Genomic DNA, 21186 nt, shown 5'->3' on the forward strand with positions numbered 1-21186 from the left:
AGGAAATTTTGATTATATTTAAAATATTTTGTTGTAATGATCCTATCTATTAGACTTGCACTTTTTTTCCTTTTGCTTTTTTATAGCATCAACCTGATCCTGCAATTGGAGTCCATCTTATGGATAGATACACGTTTTATGTCTTAGAATTTTTGGAGGAAATTAATCCAGCTAGCCAAACTAATATGAATGATCTTGTAAGTATTTGCTTGATTTGATTATAGCACAATAGCTATGCTAACCTTAATGTGATAAGTGAAGTCTGTTATTCCTCGACTTCTAGGGTACTCTTCCATATGCTGAATGGTGGCCTTTTAAAGTGTTTTGCGTCTCCCATTACAGTAGTATCTCTTTCTTTACTACAAGAGGCCTAAAACCTTAGCCTAGTTAACTTGCTATTCCTTGAGGTATTTTGCTATTCTCATTCATTTGCTCATGTTTTTTTCCCTACCAGAAATCTTTTTTAGATTCACATATTGAAATTCTACATATTCTTTGGGAGTCAAATCAGATCCTACCTCCTCCAGGAGATCTTCCCATAGTCTTCTTGTTGGAATTTATGTAAAATAAGTAAAGCTACTCAGAGCTTTATTTCTTTTTTTTGTTGCCATTTGTCACAGTCTGTCTTTTTTTGGACTTACTATTGAGTATAAATGTTTTTCTCACTTAATGGGAAGTTCTTGAAGGAGAGAGACCTCCTCTTACATATTTCTGTGCACCCTACAACTTATAGTACCATGTTTTGATGTGGCCTGTTGAATTTAGTTCAACTTTTTACCCTGCATTTTCTGCACTGATTGTCTCTTTTAAAATAAATCTACTTTGAAGTTGCTATCAAAAGTAAGCATAATAAAAAGCTTGAAATAGCAGTTCTACTAGACTGTATAATTACTGTGAGTTAATGACTTTCATTCTTTTTTCATTAATTTATATCTTAATTCATTCACAGATATTTCTTGAGTTTTTGCTAAGTGACAGGCACTGGCTGTACTCTAGAGATAGAGGCAGATACTGTCCCTGCTTTCATGGAGCTTTGGAATGAATGGGAGGCTGAGTAGATAGGGTTCTGGACTCTAGTATTTCATAAACCAAGCAGCTTTGTATTGATCTTTTTTATTATATAGAAACCTTTCAGGTAGATTTCTATTTATTAAAGAGGTTCAACTCTAAAATTCTGAAAACCACTGCTTTAAGCTATCAGGTTTGATAACATCCAACTACTTACTACATTTTGAAGGTTTGAAAGGGAATAACTGCCAACTAGGAATTCTGTAACCTGCAAGGTTATCATTCAGAATTGAAGGAGAGATTAGGAGTTTTCCAGATAAGCAAAGCTAAAAGAGTTCATCACCATTTAACAAGAAATGTTAAAGGGACTTCTCTAAGCTAGAAAGAAAAGATACTAATCAATAGTAAGATAACATATTAAATTAAAAATCTCACTGAAAAGGTAAATAAAAAGGTAGTGGATTAATCATTTATAAAGTCAGTACAAAGGGTAAAAGACAAAAGTCATAAAATTAATTCGAAATATAATACTTAATTAAGGGATATATAAAATGAAAAGATGTAAAGTATGTCATCAAAAATGTGTTGGGAAATAAAATATAAAGCTTTGGAATGTGTTCAAAATTAAGTTACTATCAACTTAAAGGAGACCGTTATATATGTAGGATGTTATGTGTCACCTATGGTAACAACAAACAAAAAACTTTTAGTAAATACACAAAAGTAAATGAAAAAGAAATTAAAAAATAACTGTAAAGAAAACAGTCAAACAACAAGGTAAGAAAGAAAGAGAAGAATAAAGGAACAGAGATGAACTACAGAAACAGTGAGAAAACAACAAAATGACAGTAAGTAAATACCTATCAATAATTACTATAGGGCTTCCCTGGTGGCGCAGTGGTTGAGAATCCGCCTGCCGATGCAGGGGTCATGGGTTCGTGCCCCGGTCCAGGAAGATCCCACATGCCGTGGAGCAGCTGGGCCCGTGAGCCATGGCCGCTGAGCCTGCGTGTCCGGAGCCTGTGCTCCGCAACGGGAGAGGCCACAACAGTGAGAGGCCCGCGTACCACAAAAAAAAAAAAAAAAAATAATAATAATAATAATTACTATAAATGTAAATGGACTAAATTCTCCAATCAAAAGACACAGGGTGGCTGAATGGATTTAAAAAAAGAAGACCCTTCTCAATGCTCCTTACAAGACACTCACTTCAAACCTTAAGACACTCACAGTCTGAAAGTAATGGATGGAAAAAGATACACCATGAAAATGAAAAGGAAGAGGAAACTGGGGTAGTAATAGACTTCCAAACAAATACTGTAACAAAAGATGAAGAAGGGCATTACATAATATAAAGGGGTCAGTCCAACAAGAGGATATAACATTTGTAAACATTTGTGCACCCAACATGGGACCACTTAAATATATAAATCAAATAGTAACAGAAATAAAGGGAGAAATAGACAGCAATACAATAATAGTAGAGGACTTAATACCCCACTTAATATCAATGGATAGATAATCCAGACAGAAAATCAACAAGGAAACATTGGCCTTAAAAGACACCTTATATCAGATTGATTAAATAGATACATACAGAACATTCCATCCAAAACAAAAACAGCAAAATACACATTCAAGTGCACATGGAACATTCTGCTGGATAGATCACATGTTAGGCTATGGACCAAGTCTCAGTAAATTTAAGAAATCTTAATAAATTTGAGCATCTTTTCTTATCACAACAGTACGAAACAAGAAATCAATTATAAAAAGAAAACTGGAAAAAAAGCACAAAACATGTGGAGACTAAACAACATGCTGTTAAACAATCAGTGGGTTACCAAAGAAATCAAAAAATACCTGAGACAAATGCAAATGGAAACACATTCCAAAATCTTTGGGATGCTGCGAGCGAAAGCAGTTTCTAAGAGGGAAGTTCATATTAATACTGACCTACCTCAAGAAACAAGAAAACTCTTAACCATCTAATTCATTTAAAGGATCTAGAAAAAGAACAAACAAAGCCCAAAGTTAGTAGAAGGAAGGTAATAATAAAGATCAGAGCAGAAATAAATGAAATAACAGCTAAAGAGACAATAGAACAATCTATGAAACTCAGAGCTGGTTCTTTGAAAGATAAAAAATATTGGCAAATCTTTAGCCAGACAGACTCATCAAGGAAAAAAGAGCCCAAATAAATAAAATCAGAAATGAAGGAGGAGAAATTACAGTCAGTATCACAGAAATACAAAAGATCACAAGAGACTATTATGAACAATTATATGCCAACAAATTAGACAATGTAGAATTGGATAAATTCCTAGAAACATGCAGTCTTCCAAGACTAAATCATGAGGAATTAGAAAATCTGAATAGACCAATTACTAGTAATGAAATTAAATCAGTAATCCAAAAAAAAAAAAAAAAAAAGCCAACAAACAAAAGTCCAGGTCTAGGTGGCTTCATAGGTGATTCTGCCAAACATTTAAAGAAGTTAATACCCATCCTTGTCAAATTATTCCAAATAAAATAATACACACTTTGGATAATACACACTTCTTCTTCAGTTTGAGAAGAAAGAAAGAACACTTCCAAAGTCATTTTATGAGACTAGCATTACCCTGACACCAAAACAAAAGAACTGATGCTACAAAAAAAGAAAATTACTGGCCAATATCCCTGATGAATATGGATGCAAAAAATCCTCAACAAAATATTAGCAAACCAAATTCAACAATACATTAAAAGGATCATGCAGCATGATCAAGTGGGATTCATTCCAGGGATGCAAGTTTGGTTTAGCACCTGCAAATCAATAATGTGATATACCACATTCACAAAATGCCTGATTTAACTCATATGATCATTTCAATAGATGCAGAAAAAAGCATTTGACAATTTGACATCCATTTATGATAAAAACTCTTTACAAAGTTGGTGTAGAGAGAATATACCTCAATATAATAGAGGCCATATGTGACAAACTCATAGCTAACATTATACTCAGCAGTGAAAAACTGAGAAAGCTTTTTACTCTAAGATTAGGAACAATACAGGGATGCCCACTCTTGCCACTTTTATCCATAGTATTGGAAGTCTTAGCCACAGAAATTAGTCAAAAAAGAAACAAAACTGAGTTATTTGTAGTGAGGTGGATGGACCTAGAGTCTGTCATACAGAGTGAAGTAAGTCAGAAAGAGAAAAACAAATACTGTATGTTAACACATATATATGGAATTTTTTAAAAAAAGGATGAACCTAGGGGCAAGACAGAAATAAAGACACGGACGTAGAGAATGGACTTGAGGACATGGGGAGGGGGAAGGGTACGGTGGGACGAACTGAGAGAGTAATGTTGACAGATATACACTACCAAATGTAAAATAGATAGCTAGTGGGAAGCAGCTTCATAGCACAGGGAGATCAGCTCGGTGCTTTGTGGCCACCTAGAGGGGTGGGATAAGGAGGTGGGGAGGGAGATGCAAGAGGGAGGGGATATGGGGATATACGTATACATATAGCTGATTCACTTTGTTATACAGCAGAAACTAACACAACACTGTAAAGCAATTATATGCTAATAAAGATGTTAAAAAAAAAGAAATTAGGAAAAGAAATAAAAGCCATCCAAACTGAAAAGGAAGACGTAGCAAAACTGTCACTATTTGCAGATGGCATAATACAGAAATCCCTAAAGACTCTACCAAAAAAACTATTAGAACTAATAATGAATTCAGTTAAGTTGTAGGTTACAAAATTAATATACAAAAATTGGCTGAATTTCTGTACACTAATAATGAACTATCATAAAGAGACGTGATGAAAACAATCCCTCTTACAATTGTATCAAAAAGAATAAAATACCTAGAGATGAATTTAACCAAGGAGGTGAAAGACCTGTATTCTGAAAACTCTAAGCATTGATGAAAGAAACTGAAGATGACACAAATAAGTAGAATAAATCCATGCTTCTGATTTAGAAGAATTAATATTGCTAAAATGTCCATATTTTCCAAAGCAATCTACAGATTTCATGCAATCCATATCAAAATAATAAAGACATTTTAAAAAATAGAACGAGAACAAATAATCCTAAATTTTGTATGGAAGCACTGAAGACCCCAAATAGCTAAAGCAATCTTGAGAAAGAAGAACAAAGCTGGAGCTATCATATGCTCTGATTTCAAACCATGCTACTAAGCTATAGTAATCAAAACAAGTGTGGTACTGGGAGCATCCTTCTAGTTGCTAGATGGGATGCTGCCTGCCCAATTCATGAATCATCTAATAAAGCCAAATACATCTTCAAATTTACTTGGTTGGCTTTTATTTTTTAACGGATGGGTGGCAGCAATGAGATTTGAAGTGAACGTGGGATGGCTTTCAAGGAGCAGGAAACACAGGCATGGAACCCTGTGAACCCTTTTCAGTTCACTGTCTTTCTTGCTGTTTCCAAGGGTCATTGGTAAATTCCTTTTGGTTGAGCTCTGTTCTTTTTGTGTTCGAGCTCCTGATCTAATTAGCTTTCCACAGTTCATATTGTTTTGAGTGGAAAACCCCAGTCCCTTGATTCTGTCTCCACATTTGGAACTATGATGGTTTAATATGCACCTCCCCATTTGTTTGGAATCCTTTCCCAGATTCCCTGTTGAGAACTACTAGTTATAGCTGCAGTTCTCCTGTTGCTTGGAATCAGTCTGCAGTCCTCATTCTTTGAGGTCTGCTTGTTCAATCCTTTCCCCAGTCTCTCTCTCTCTGTCTCTCTCTTTTTTTTTTAGTTACCATGGGTTTCTGTTAATGTGCACATGAAGTAAAGCCCATTGCTAATGGGATTCTCAGAAGCGAAAAAGCTGCAAAGATTGGTGGGTACCAGACATTTAAAAGTTATTAGAGCACTCATCACTTAATCCAAAGAGTCTCATGTTAGGATAAGTTGGTCACAGAATGGGTTAGACTGACATCTAGGTCACCCACCAACCTCAAGAAAACGTCCATGCAACAACGTACACTGTAAAACACCGCATAATTCCCAACCCTGCCACAAGTCCCTCTTAGGTATTAGTTTGACTGAGAAAACCAAAGGCCTAGCTAGAAGAAATGTGATCCTTTATGTCCAAATAGTTGAGCACACTGCCTTCCATCACATCTGCTTAGTTTATATTTAAGAACTATGAATCCTGGAAGCTGCAGTTATTTAACAAAATGGCAAAGTTTTACTAAAATCAACCTAGAATTACATTGGCCATTAGAAGGAATGTTCCAAATAGGTAAGATCACTTAAAAGCAAGGGCTTTCAAGTTAAACAAACCAAATGGAATACCTATTTTAATTAGTATGCAGAAGTCTCCAAAAGCTTTCAAAATTCCAAAATAACTTCATTAAAAGATTTGTTGCACAAAGCCAATGAAAAATTAAATATACAAAAGATGTCTAAAACAATGCCTAGGCCTCCCCGTTTCACCTTCTTGGGGGTTCATTATCAAAACACTTTCCCAGAGATCAATGTTTCAGCTGTTATCATCTGGGACACTGGAAAAGAGATTGTCCTCAAGGCTCTCTGCAAATTCTTCAATATCAACTTAAACTCCCATATGGGCCCCTCACAGTTGATGATACAGATTTTTTGTGTAAACTGCTAAATTTTTCCCTTAAACACTTAGGGAACTGAAATTATTCAGTCTGGTAAGAATTTAGACCTTATACCCTAAGCTAGATATACCCAGAGGAAAAAAAACATTCCAACAGTAGGTAGATGGGTGTCATTCCTTTTTGCCAATCCCTAAACCTCCTCTCTTCATCTCAAAATACTTGTAGATATTGGGACTTTGGAAATAGAATTGTTCTGTACTTAATCTGTGTCTTTGTGATGTAGATTTCCTATCCCCATCTTCTCTGAGACTTAAGAGTCATTCTTTGAAATGCAATTGTTTCTCATCAGAAAAGAAAAAAAGAGAAAGGAAGAAATATTTGGAAATTTGGCAGATAAAAAAAAAATCTTAAGTGTCTTCTCCACAAGTATTGATAACTATGAGATCTCCCTTTGCATCTGTGTGTATCTCCTTATGTATGTTGTAGATACGTGTTGTTGTCTTTTTTTAACCTCTAGATGGTACTGCAGAATTATTTTGTAGAAGAGCTCTATTTAGTTGGTTTTAAGACAAGCTTGTAACGATTGTGTTACCGAGTGCAAGCACGCTCTGCTCGCCGCACAACAGGCCAGTAAATCGGGAGACAGGGTGTTGAGGCAAGGAATATGACTTTATTCAGAAAGGTGGCAGACGGAGAAGGTGGTGGACTAAGGTCCCCCAGAAAACCATCTTATCGGGGTCTGGATGCCAGTTTCTTTTATAGAATCAGAGAGGTAAGTAAAGTAAGAAGGCAGAATAGAGAGGTAGAGGCAGGGAGGAAGTAAAGTAAAAAGGGCCATCGGTCTTGCAAAAACATCTCCTGGAATGGCCAGCCTCCAGGAGGGCATGTGTTAATTTCTTCTTTCTTGCAGCCATTTGCAGGTGGGTAGGGTTCCCTGTGGCAGGCCATTATGTATGATTATAATAACAAAAGCAAGGAAAAGCAAAGACCGAAGTCAAAGAAACAGATCCAATGTGGAGTCAAAATTGGCTCTTCCCTGTTACAGTTGGGCATTCCAAAGTTGTCACAAATACAACAGAAACTAACTGAAATGCTTTTTAAAATTATGTGATCTAAGATACCTTTTATAAATAAAAACTAGTTTAAGGTTGTTGGTAATTAAAGCAGAGATGTCTTTAGAGTTATCAGCATTAAATATAATACTTTTATTTTACCTAGGCTTGCAAGAAAAATAACTGGATATGATGAAGTTTTCATAAGTAATCTAAACAATTATTAAGAGCAAGTATTAAATAAATATAAGTAGGATAAAAAGTTTTTAGTTGAACTTTTCAAATTAATTTCCCAAATCTTTTCAGTAGGCTGAAACCTTAAAGTTTTGCTAAGATTAAGTTAAGTGCTAGAAATTTATTGAATATCTAGATTTCCCCAAATAAGAAAAAATACTGAGCCATTAATCATTGAGCATAGGTTTATCTACTTTTGGTTTCTTATTATAGAGAAACTAAAGATAAATTTGGGTTTATTAGTAAGCATGTGTCGACTGAAAAAAATGGGCAACCAAAAAGTTGAGAATTATGTTTTGTTTGGCAGACAAGATTGAGGACTTAAGCCCAGGATGTAGCCCCTCAGATAGCTCTGAGGGACTGTTACGAAGAGGTAAGGGAGGAGCCAGATTTTATAGGAGTTTTTGCAACAAAGACCGGGTAGTCAGAACATCAAAAGATTACTGTTAATTAAATAAAACCAGACATCTCAAATTAATGAATTTAGCACTTTTCTATGTATGGGAAGATGCAAGAGTCTGGGCTCATTGAAATCATTCCTTTGATATGTACCATAGCTGTCTAGGGCCAGTATCCTGGGCTTTCCCATCCTGAGTCCCTTCAGCGTGCACCTTTGGGGGCAGCTCTAGTGGCTCGATGGCTGCAACATCCTTTGTTTACTGATATGGCAGGCAACATTATTCATTCACATTTGTTTGATGCCATGCTTAGAAATTTTCTATGAGAAAGCACATGTTTCTAGAAATTATAAAAAAGTATAAGTTTGCCAAGCTGTAATGCTAGTGTAAGAGATAGTCCACAGTTGTTTACTTCCTAAACTTTCACTAGAAATTAAGGTTTTTAAAGGTTAAAAATTCTAATTATGCAAGTAAAGCTATTAGAAACGATATGGGAGACATCTCCATATGCAGGGAAAAGCAGGATGTGTTTTTGGCTAAGAAAAAGTATGAGGAATAAAGATGTATTTGTGTTAAGGGAAATGAGGATAATTTTGTCTGAACTAGAACTTCTGGTTATGAAGGACAAACTAAAGGTATATAAAAGGTTGAGAGAGAATTTTACCTTGTCTAATCAAGCTGGCTGAAATTGAATTGTTTACAAAGGTTTTAAAAATTAAGCTTTATTATCAATAGTGTACTTCAAACTAGAACTTAATTTTTTTCATCTGCTAAGTAGACAATACTGTTTCATATTGATCTGTGATCCTGTTTCTTCAAGTGTCCAAACCTTTTGGTATCTTTGGCAGACTTCCCAAAATCAGATTCTAAAACTAAAGTCTTTTGACCTCAATTAACTTTCAAGTTTTTCAGAGGGTGCCTGGAACATTTCAAAGGATGTATTTACTCTCCTTATAAAAAGGAAGATGTTAAACTGATTAGGCTTATTTCATATGTTAAGTTACATGGGAAACATTGTCAAATAAGAAGGAACAAGCCTTCTTTATGCTGTGTCTATATAGGTATGTATTATAAGTGTTCCAGAAATCGCATGAAATTCTTGGCAGTCTGATATATCCGGGTGTATTATATTGTCTGTCATCAAAATTGAGGCTTACACCAAAGGACTGAACCTCAATATCAGGGAGTTGCCCTAGCTGACTTTCATGCAAAGGCAGCAGCAATAGAGGCTTATAAAGATGGTGGCACATGTGGATGAAGTCCATTCTGCTTCTGCAAAACATGACCCACTCAGTGCCAGACTTTTGCCATCCTGATGTCCTTGTAACATGGCAACAATTTGTTCCTGAATCAGAGAAATTAAGGTGGGTAAATAATGGCTGTAAACTGAATGACCAGTCAGGGCTATGGAAGAACCTAGACAGCGTTTGGTTCTTCCTGGCAAACGTTTTTCTTTTTTTGCATTCTTTTGTCCACCCACCAGTGCATTTAAGAATAACAATTTTTGTCCCTAGAGGTGGTCTCAGACCTCCTGTCTCTGGACTCCTTTAGCACCTACAACTGGACTTCATTCATTTGCCACTTAGTATGGGTTATCGGTATGTTCTTGTTATTGTATGTATGTTTCCTGGATGGGTTGAAGCCTTCCCCTGCTGCAAGGCCAGTACCCTCACTGTGGCAAAGAAACTGTTAGAAAATGTGTTTCCCGCCTGGGGTATACCTTCCACAATCTCCAGTGATTGAGGCACACACTTCACTGGGAAAATCATAAGGTCTTTAATGAAAACCTTGCAAATTTCTTGGAATTATTACTGTCCCTATCACCCTCAATCATCAGGCAAGGTTGAGAGAACTAATGGAAAAAACTGGATTCAATCAGAACAAGAATTAATAACATGGGACTGAATGAACTCATAAGGATGATTATAATTTTTATGACTGTTTAAAATATTGCAGGTTCTTTAATGTTTTTTCCAGATGTAAAGAAATCTTTTCTCTTAAGCTATCAACAATTTGGTAATATATACCTTTGTGAACAAAGATGAAACATTTACTTTTTCTCCCTATCTGATCCCCAGAATTCAGAAACTCTCAGTGAGTATTCTTATTTTCATGTTCCTTGTAACAGGACACAATTAGAAACATGGGCTATATTACCAAGGCTTTGACTGGAATGTGTACATAGACTCAGACATGGCCAGACAGCTGCAAGAAACCACGTGGAAAAATCAAGCTGGTACTTTGCTTACAAAGTTCCAGCAAAGGAATCTTAAAAAAGAACTTATATGGTCAGTCATTATTCTTGCTGTACTTCTATAAAAATCAGGCCAAGTTTAATACAGACAAATTAGTTTTACTGTGATTATCTCTGGTTTTAAAAAAAATGGGATAATCATAGAGAGAAAAATTATGTTTGCACCTTTGTAGATATTAGATTCTAGACCTGTTAATTGTCTTTGTGGTCAAAGATTCCTCTAGTTTCCTCAGATATCTGACTATGACTTACCCAATTAACATTTCCAGCTTTCTCTCACTCTTCTGATTTGGAATCACTAAGAAAAAAGGCAGCCCTTGATCCCTTTTGGAAGGGACCTAACCAAGTGTTCCTGACCACTGACACTGCTGCAAAGGTTTTGAGCCTTGGGTGCACATCTCACAGCCAAGGAGGATTCCACCTGGCATCTGGTCCTGTACTAATGCTGCAGACCCCTGAATCAAACTGACAAAGAAGAGAAGTAGCTGACATTGATGTAGACTGCTTTTGCCCAAAATGATGGATCAAGACTTCATACTTTAACTAAAACCTTTTCCTCTTTGCTTTCTTTCCTTTACTCTGGAATTGACCTGGAAAGATAATGCCATCATCTGTATCTCCCAGGCTATTGCTTAGAGGGGTAACCTCTCGAATTTAGAACAACTTTTTATTTCAGGTTAGGAGAAAATCTGGCTTGAACGGGCAAGTGCAACAACACTTGCAAATGAGTCCATTAACAGTGCCACCTAAGTGGAAGTAGTTTGTGCCCTGACAGGATTTGTCTTAGTCAGTAATGGTTATTCTCCTTGGACCTATGAATCCCTAAATGGCTGGTATATAACCATGCAGTACCTATTAGGTTATCTAACTGTGCCCCTAACTGTTCTAGAAAGGACCTACCAGGAGGCATTCATAATTCAGAATCGCTTCCTTTGGCAGGGTCAATTTCCCTGATTAGGAGTAAATACAAATGAGAATATGATCAGAAGCCTCTTCTTAACTCTTGAAAGTATTGCAGAATCCACTGCTAAAGCATTAGCTGCCCATAGACTCTGTGGCTAGAGTTGTTCTTGATTATAGAATAGTCCTTGATTATCTTTTAGCTGAACCAGGAGGTGTCTGTACTGCGGCCAATGTCACCAACAGGATTGACATTTCTAGGGAAGGTGAAGCTCAGTCACTGAGCAAACCACTTGGCTTAAAAGGGTGACTCCTTCAACTGGGTCTTTCTTTGATTGGTTTGGGTCTTGGGGACCTGACTCTGAAGTGCCTTCCAAGTACTGGGAATTATCCTGCTTATCATAATCATAATAATCCCCCTGGCAGATCGTATTCTCTCAAAAGCTTTCAATTCATGCTCGCAGCTGCTAACTGCCAGGCAAATGATCTCCTAAGACTGGAAGGTCAGAAATGAAATGAAGAGAATGACCAACTTAAAATTTATGAACCTGGAACCATGATCTGTGGATGTTATGGGAATTAAGCAAAAAACGTTTTGGGCGCTCTATTCCCCATCCCCCTTAGAGGCAATCTGCATGATAAAACCCTTGTCATTTCCTCCCCCCACACCCCCCAAAGGAAGCCTGGCCTAAAAAAATCTTTTCTTTTTCTAATAGCTCCCCGACTTTCCTCCTATAAAACCTATTTGGTGCAACTCCTCAGAGCACCCTTCTAGTTGCTAGATGGGATGCTGCCTGATTCATGAATTGGCCTGTTAAAGCCAATTAGATTTTCAAATTAAAAAAAAATAATAATCATATGGTACTGCACAAAAACAGACACATAGAACAATGGAACAGAATAGATAGCCTGGAAATAAAGGCATGCTTGCTTATATGGTCAGTTAATATAAAACAAAGGAGGTTAGAATATAAAATAGGGGAAAACACTCTCATGCACCCCAGTGTTCATAGCAACATTATTTACAATAGCCAAGATAAGGAAGCAACCATAAGTCTCCATCAATAGATGAGTGTGTAAAGTTGTGCTATATATACAATGGAATATTACTCAGCCTTAGAAAAGAATGAAATTCTGCCATTTGCAACAACATGGATGGACCTAGAGGGTATTATGCTCAGTGAAATAAGTCAGACAGAGAAAGAGAAATACTGTATGCTATCAATTATATGTGGAATATAAAGAAAAAAACAGAAGTAGACTTATGCAGAGAACAAACAGAAGGTTGTCAGAGGGGTGGGTGAGTGGGGGCACGGGTGAAATAGATAAAGAGGATTAACAAGTACAGACTTCCAGTTAAAAGTAAATAAGTCATGGCAATGTAATATGCAGCATAGGGAATATAGCCAGTAATATTGTAGTAACTGTATGGTGACAGATTGTAAGTAGACTTTTCATGGTGATCATTTTGTGATGTATAAAAATATCAAATCACTATGTGGTACATCTGAAACTAATATAATTTTTCAATTATAATTCAGTTTTTTTGAAAGTGTAAGGTTTTTTTTGTTTGTTTATTTGTTTTTTTAGCAGCAAAGAAGATAATACTTATTTAGTGTTTCCCAAGCTCATTCAACTACTTTTCTTTTCCTGTTTTCTTCTGCTGGTACCTAATAAAACCAACCAAGTTGCTCATACAGGAATACCTTTGATATACCTCGAACTTTAATTTTATCTTGTTTATTTTGTTTTATCTTTTGTTTATTCAGCCTTCTGTTTTGTCCTTGTTTGACATTTAACTTGCTTGATCTTCCCCCACCCTTTTTTCCTTCTTTGCTTCTTAATTTATATCTTGAACTCTTCTTTGTATTTCCTGTTATTGCTTTCCTGAACCTGGAAGGCAGTATGATGTTAGACCAATTTATCTCTTTGAGCCTTAGTTTGAAGGAGAGATAATAATTTTTGTATACCTCAAAGTTATTGGTAAGCTTAAATGAGAATATCTGCAAACTGCTTAATACAGTGCTTAGAACACTGTTTCATAAATTATAGTTGCTGTGCCCTTTCCCATCCCTCTACTGTCGTGTTGGTGATTACCTACACAGATAGTCTTGTCCCTACAAATGGGCAAGTGCTATGGGCTTTGGGTCCTTACTAGTGGGCCTGTAATGGTTTCCTTCATATATTCTGGGCTTCTGCCAAATTGAGTTCTTTCCCTTAACATGTCTCTGCAGCTGCTCCTTTATTAGGAATATTTTTTCCAATCTAATCTTCCTTTTCCTTCAGAAAATAGCTAAAGCCCCACTCCTTTTTTCTTATCCTCAAACACTAAGTTTATCGTTTTCTGAATTAGAACCTGTCCCTTTTCTTCTACCTTGTTAAGTTTATTCATCTCTGACTAGACTTAAAGCCTTGAGGAGAGAACCCAAGTCTCATCAATTTTTGTATCCCCTATGGAAGGTAACTGTATGAAGTGTGTATAATAGACACTTTTTATGCTTTGCTGAGTGAATGAACCTGTGTCTGGGGTTAGCAGACACTTGGTCCTGTCCAAAACGTCCATATGACATTTGGCCCATGCCAAAAGGTCCTTGAAATTTGGTCTTGTCCAAATGTTCTTGAGTATATTTGGTTCATGCCAAATGGTTTTGGACAGGACCAAATATCAAGGACCTTTTGGCATGGACCAAATGTCCTGCAAAGGTCCTTGGTGATGCACTGATGTGGAATATCAGGAATAAGATTAACATAAAAAATATTGTGAAATCTGTGTAGTGGTGAAGTTGTAATTTTCAGACTATTCTCTGGAGCACTATAGTGTATTGAGGTGCTTTGGGTTTGTTATTTTTATCATGGATAAACTAAGAAATTTACTTGATTTATAGAATGGTTTTTGTAGATTTACAGCAGGAGGATGGGGAGAATAGCTAGTGAGCAGGCTATGCTTAACTTCCTGCAATCCAGAGCAGCTCTAGTTTCATCTTTTTTACATATTGAGCTACTATGTAATATTTTATTTGAATTTAAAGTTTGAATGAAGGGTCATGATTACAAAATGTTTAAAAAACTCCTCTGGTAGAGCATTCCACTGAGATGAATGTAGATACAGAAAAAAAGCAATTCTCTTGTCATAGTGTTACCTATGAGTTCTCATAAATAAGTGTTCAAAATAAACTTTGTAGCATATGATTTTAAAAAGTGAATGTTTTCTCGTTCCCTTGCCAGCTTCCTGTTTTATTGATAACCTATTCTAATGTCTGTAAAGCTTCTTAAAGTGTCAAGCATTACGATAGCAATGAAACTTTAATCTTTAGAACCAGTAGTTTCTTTAGGTTGGGAGAGCTTTGAAAATATATTACAGTCTACTATATTGTATTAATGGATTTACTAAAAGTTGTATGAATATGTAAGCATGTGCATTTATTATTGTTGTACATATTTTTTTCAGTTTCAGGTATGCCCCAAAAGTCTATGTGTGTCTACTCCTGGACATCGCACTGATCTTTTTCAGAGGGATCCTAAAAATGTCCTGATAACTGATTTCTTTGGAAGTGTACGGAAAGTGGAAATTACAACAGAGACTATTAGTTTGCAGCCAGATTCAGGAATCTTGGAAAGCAGGTATTCATCTTAAATTATTATTTGAATAGAGTATTCTAGTCTCATGATTTGTAAACTTTTATGTAACATTATATTAAGAGATGAAAATTAGTATTTATAAAGAAAATCACACATTTCTACCCATTCTTTACTTTATGTAGCCCCTATGCTTTCCAGATTAATGGGCAAAAGCTCTAAATATCAGTGGGAAGCTAAGATCTTGATTAGGGTTATGTTGTAGCTCCAAAATATGCTTGTAGAAGTATGAGTTCAGGCTTGGTTTAAAAAGGACTAAAACTTACACAACTGACTGTCTCAGAGCCATACTTTTCTGTCAGTAGAGGTATATATGATGGTTCAGAAGACCTTCATGATGGGGCAGGTATGTGAATGTTTCAAACATTATTAATACTCTCTAACAATGCGTAGGTTGTCACCTTTTGCAGTAGAAGGTGTTAAATGGGGCTTCCCTGGTGGCGCAGTGGTTGAGAATCCGCCTGCCGATGCAGGGGACACGAGTTCGTGCCCCGGTCCGGGAAGATCCCACATGCTGTGGAGCAGCTGGGCCCGTGAGCCATGGCCGCTGAGCCTGCGCGTCCGCAGCCCGTGCTCCGCAACGGGAGGGGCCACAACAGTGAGACGCCCGCGTACCACACACACACACACAAAAAGAAGGTGTTAAATGACGCGACACTGAATAGGGAAGTTGGCAGCTAGGCATTTAGAGTATAATAGGGCCCTAGGAATCTGGTAGATGCAAGGCAGATAAACATATAAAAGGGAAATGAGTGCCAAAAGAATATAGGTGCCAAATGTGTACTTCAAACTATAACACAATGCTTGCATTTTCAGAATTTCTCTGGGCTCCAGCAATCTGATTAGTTCTCTGCCATGTGTTTTGGTTCGTAGAGTCTGGGTGGTTTGTGAGCCTGGTTCAGTCCTACCTCTGGCTTTTGCCTAGTGTTGTATTCTATTAATCTTGAAAAGTTTATCTTTAGGATTTCTTTGGGGCCTCTTAGTTATTGATTAGGGAAGAGAATGAGAGAGAGAGGTATGAGCCAAGTACTCCCCTCTTGGGGAATGGACTGTGTGTATGTGAGTAGTGAGTGTGCGAGTGCGTGCATATGTGTGTGTGTGTGTGTGTGTGTGTGTGTGTGTGAGAGAGAGAGAGAGATTGTGAGAGACTGGTTGATTTGGGGTATGTGAATTTAGAAGTATTTATAATGTTCTACTTGTTTTCTTTTCTGTAAACATTTTTAAAGGCACAATACTTTGTTGGGATTAAATATTGTCTCAGTTAATATCCACTTTCTTAAACTATATAGATGAATATTTTCCTAGCCATTAAACTTTGTTATTTGGGATTGTTTAATGCTGTCTATTGGAAACTCATACTCCAGGGAACTTTTCTGGATTGTCAAATGGCGGCATATAAATTACTTTTAATTTTGAAAATTTCAAAGATTTATAATTGAGCTTGTGAATGTTTTAGAAATAAATTAAGAAACTAGCAGTAAATTATTCTTTATGAATATTTGAAATTGATATTATTATTCATTATTTCCTATTATGGATATTCAAAGCATTGGATTTTCTCTTCTTCAATTTCCTGTACCTGTTGGCTTAAAAAATATTTTCTTGAGACAGCAGGTGATACCCTCAACAATATCACTTTTATTTATTATTTAAAATTTCAAATTACTTTTGTAAAATAGCTGAACTATACCTTAATACTTAGCAACTGAAATTGAAATTGAGCTACTATATGTTTTTTTACCAAATTCATTTTGTAATTTCCTTGAACTTAAGCCTGTAAGATACAAGATACACCTTCTCTTAATCGTGTGAATATTGCATTAATTTTCCTTTAGAGATAAGGACTATCTTTATACTTCTGTGTTATTTTCTGTTCTATCCACTTAACACAATATTAAATATATAATAATTGTACAATAAAAATGATTTCAGTGGAATTCTAAGTTTTATTATATATTCTGGAAAGATGAAATTTTTGTCTCATAAAGTATCTCCATGTATTAGTTCAAAAGCAAAAATTGTTGGTGCTGATAATTATCTTCATTTATCTTTAATCAAGGAGAAAATTATATTAAGCATCAAAGCCAGATACCAGGCACTGTTTTTTGGTTTTGTTTTTAAAATTATTTTATATTGGAGTATAGTTGATTAATAATGTGTTAATTTCAGGTGTACGGCAATGAGCACTGTTGAATTAGAGCACCCTCTAGTGTTTATAAATAAATTTTATTTAGAACATTGCTTACAGATGGTTTCATAATTACTGATATTTGTTATCGAGTTAATTTAGTAGGATTAAGTTCCCAGCATGTTCCAGGAATGGATGATAGAAATATTATCTCATTATATATAGGTGCTATTTATATGCAAATATGAATGGCAATTGGATGTTTGTTTAGAGAAAAGTATTATATATTCTTGAGAGATCAGCTGTCACGAAAAACTACTTTATTAAGGAAATTATGGGCTTGAATGTATATGTATTTTTTCAGATCTTAGGTTAAAAACATCAATACAGTTACTGTTATTAAAATTGGCAGTTAAACTTTTAAGAATACTGCTTTCTACATATATTAGGAAAATAACAACTCATTTGTCCAGATTGTCCATATTTCATATTTTGTGTATTAAACTAAAGTCAGATATAATGGAGAGCATTAGTACATAAAATTGACTGAAGTAGGTGTATGAAATAATTGGTGTTTTGTATGTCTTCTGACATATACATATTATATGAGTAAGGTACAGTCATATAAATACTTATATTGAGTAAGGTCATATCCTTACAGTCATATCCTTAGTAACAACAGTTGTTTCAGCATGTGTTTTACCTATTGTGTTTTTAATTTATTTACAAGAACAAATGAGGTAAAATAAGGACTGATTGCAATAAGCTTGGCTTATATAACTTTAATTCTAAACTGCTTTATCTGAGTGTATATAGGTTGACTTTTGATAAATATGCAAACAGCCTTCCCTCAAAGAGTTGGACTTTCTGGAATATAGTAATAAGTCAATGTAAGCGTTACTCAGAGTACCAGAGTACCCTAACTATTGATATATAGGGAAAATAGCCTTTAGCTTGAGAATGTAAAAATACAGGCACCAAAATGTAGAAGTGTAAATTCTGTAGGCATTACCTAAGAAAAAAATGGAATCTGGGACAAGATGAACTGTAAATGCTCAACTTTTATCTTGGTTGTTAGGTGACATCTTACCCAGTCTGACTTTTGCTTTAGGCTCTAAATTTAGGCACTTGATTCTATCTATTAATTTTTTTGTTGTAATTTTATTCTGTTATACTAGAATTTCTTTCTCTCTTTAGGCAGTCTAGCAACTGAAAAGTTTGAATCTAGCAGGAAATTTGAGGCTGGACTCTTTTCTTACAGATTTCTTATAGATAGAGGGGTGAAAATGGGCTAACAAGGTCAGTCTGTGTTTTGAACACCACAGTAGGACTCTTTCAAGGGCTTGGTAAGGAAGTCCCCACCTTATATAGGAGGTCAAAGATCAGACAGTTGTTGTCACAGAGATTAGATTTTGAGCCTTTTCCATGTGTGCCATGCTTTATATAACATACTATCTAGGACGGTTGGATTGTAAATAGTAGAATCCAACCTAAGCTTGCATTATTTCCTTGAAGTTATTTATTATATAGGTATTCTGTGTTTTATGGGACCCGAGGGCAGGCCTCAGTAAGGGACTTGAATCAGGAACCAGAAATCAGTCAGAAATGTGGGCAGTACTCCCTGTCTCCCTGTTCTAGTCTTTTCTTTCTCTGCTGCTCTGAATGTAGGGGATAGAATGTGTACACACTACTCTTCTGGAAATTTATATCTGTTCTGTTCATGATAAAGCCCAGATACAGAATTAACTTGCTCATTCTCCATTTTAATCTCCCCAGAGGGCTTCTTGATTAGCCCAGCTTGAGTACTGACCGCGCTGGGCAGTAGTGGGGTCATTTAACACAAAATCATAGCTACTGGGGGGCCCATCCCATGTGGATAAGAGGAACCCTCCAAAAGGAAACTGGGAGCTATGCAGATACCCTCAAGGAAAAATTCCATTAATCCCATTTAATTCACATAATTGCTTTATGAGGCAGGTGTAATTTTCCCATTAAATAGATGAGTAAAGTGAGGCTGAGAAAGGTTAAGAAACCTGCCTGAAGTCCACATCTAACAAATGGTGAAATCAAGATATGAATCCAGGAATGTTTCCTACCTCTAAAAAGTATATATATTATTTTATTGTTTTATAATTTACCCTGAGTTGCTTTCTTTTAAAAGTATATAAAATATAGATGATAGCACAATGAATTATTAGAAAGCAACTACTCATGTAACCACCAGAGAAAGAATTAGAACAATGCTGGTACCCTGGAAGGTTCCCCAACCCTTACACCTCTTCTCAATCTCTACCCTCTCACTCCCCCTCAAAGTTAACAGTGATCCTGTCTCTTATAGAGTTTACTTTCTTGCTCTTCATCTTAGTTACATCACCTAAACGTGTATCCCTAAACGTTATGTTCTGTTGCTCTTGCTAGTACTATGTTTTTGGAATTCATTTACGTTGTTGTATGCAGCTGTGGTTTGTTCTTTTTTTTTTTTTTGAGTTTAGTAAAATTACCCTTTTTAGTATATAGTTCTGAGTTTTGACAAATGCATACACTTGGATCATTACCATGCCAATCATTCACTACAGAAATTTTCCTTATGCTCCCTTTTCTCCAATCTCTCCCTCATATCCCACTGATCTGTTTTCTGTCCCCACAAGTTTGCCTTTTCCAGAATGTCATATAGATAGAATCGTATATTCTGTACTCTTTTGAGTCTGGCTTCTTTTACTGCCATAATGCATGTCAGATTCATATCTGTTGTCACATGTGTCAGTAGTTGGTTCTCTTTTATTGCTGTATCTCACCAATCGGAGGACATTTGTTTTTGCCCCCTAGTTTTTGATAATTAAATAAAGCCACTATAAATGTATGCAAATATGTTTTCACTTCACTTGAGTAAATATAGCTAAGAGTAGGTTTGCTGGGTCATATGGAAGTGCATGTTTAACTTTATAAGAAACTTCCAAACTATTTGCCATAATCACTGTACCGTTTACATTTCTACAAATAGTTGTTCCACATCCTTCGTTACACTTCGTATTGTCTTTTTAATTTTAGCTATTCTAATAGGCATGTAGTAATGTCTCATTATTATTTTAATTTGCATATCCCTGATTGCTAAGGACATTGAACATCATTTCATGTACTTATTGGTCATTCATACATGTTTCACGAAGTTCCTATTCAAGTGTTTTGCTCATTTTAAAAAAATTGGGTTTTCTTACTGAATTGTAAGATTTCTTTATATATTCTGGGTATAAGTCCTTTGTCAGATATATGTAATGCAAATATTTTTTCTTAGTCTTTGGCTTGCCTATCATATTCTTTTTTTTTTACTATGTCATAATATTGACATTCAGTCCAGTAATCCTCCACTTGTAACAGCTCCTTTACTTTGCAGTGAAAATTGATTTGTATATTTATTGCCTCTGAGTCCTTGTGGGATTTTTTTTTTTTTAATTTAAACAGAAAGTCACAAAAATTATAATCATCCTCATCAGTTCACTCCGTCCCATGTAATTAATTTTTTTTATCTTGATCTTTTGTTAGCACTTTTATGAATTCATCAGTTTTCCATAAGAGTTCTGAAAATGCTTATTCATTCAGTTCAGCAGTATAGTCGGTTACCAGAAACCTGTACTTGTCAGAGTCTTTAACAGGAATTCCTTGCAGATGAAACCCTTTTATAGGAACATTTTTGCAAAAGCATCAGAGTACACCCAGAACTGTTTGTAAATCACAAAAGGCTTAAAAATGACTACAGTTGAAGGTTTGATGAAAGTTCATAATAATGAAATTGACAAGTAAATTTAGTTATTTTTGAGATATACATTTTAAAGTAATAACTAGAATTATGACTTATAACATTATACCAGAAAATATAACATTTTTAGAAATTTCATGTAATGTCTAAAACATTTATATTAATGTTATATGTTATTATATGTTAATTTATATTAACATATTTCCATACAAAAACCCAAAGAAAGTTTA

At 35.5% G+C, this 21186-nt stretch overlaps 1 protein-coding gene across 2 annotated transcripts in view; it reads left to right on the forward strand.

Annotated features, from left to right (window-relative positions):
- The window catches only part of PIGK (phosphatidylinositol glycan anchor biosynthesis class K), a 136937-nt gene that overhangs the window by 45779 nt on the left and 69972 nt on the right, over positions 1 to 21186 (forward strand). For both annotated transcript variants that reach the window (XM_059064510.2, XM_067044572.1), the window contains exons 8-9: positions 87 to 197; positions 14887 to 15059. In XM_059064510.2, the coding sequence (XP_058920493.1) occupies positions 87 to 197; positions 14887 to 15059 (284 nt within the window). The remainder of the gene's footprint in view (positions 1 to 86; positions 198 to 14886; positions 15060 to 21186) is intronic.

The sequence above is a fragment of the Kogia breviceps genome, chromosome 1 (genome assembly GCF_026419965.1).
Source record: "Kogia breviceps isolate mKogBre1 chromosome 1, mKogBre1 haplotype 1, whole genome shotgun sequence".
Classification (NCBI taxonomy): Eukaryota; Metazoa; Chordata; class Mammalia; order Artiodactyla; family Physeteridae; genus Kogia; species Kogia breviceps.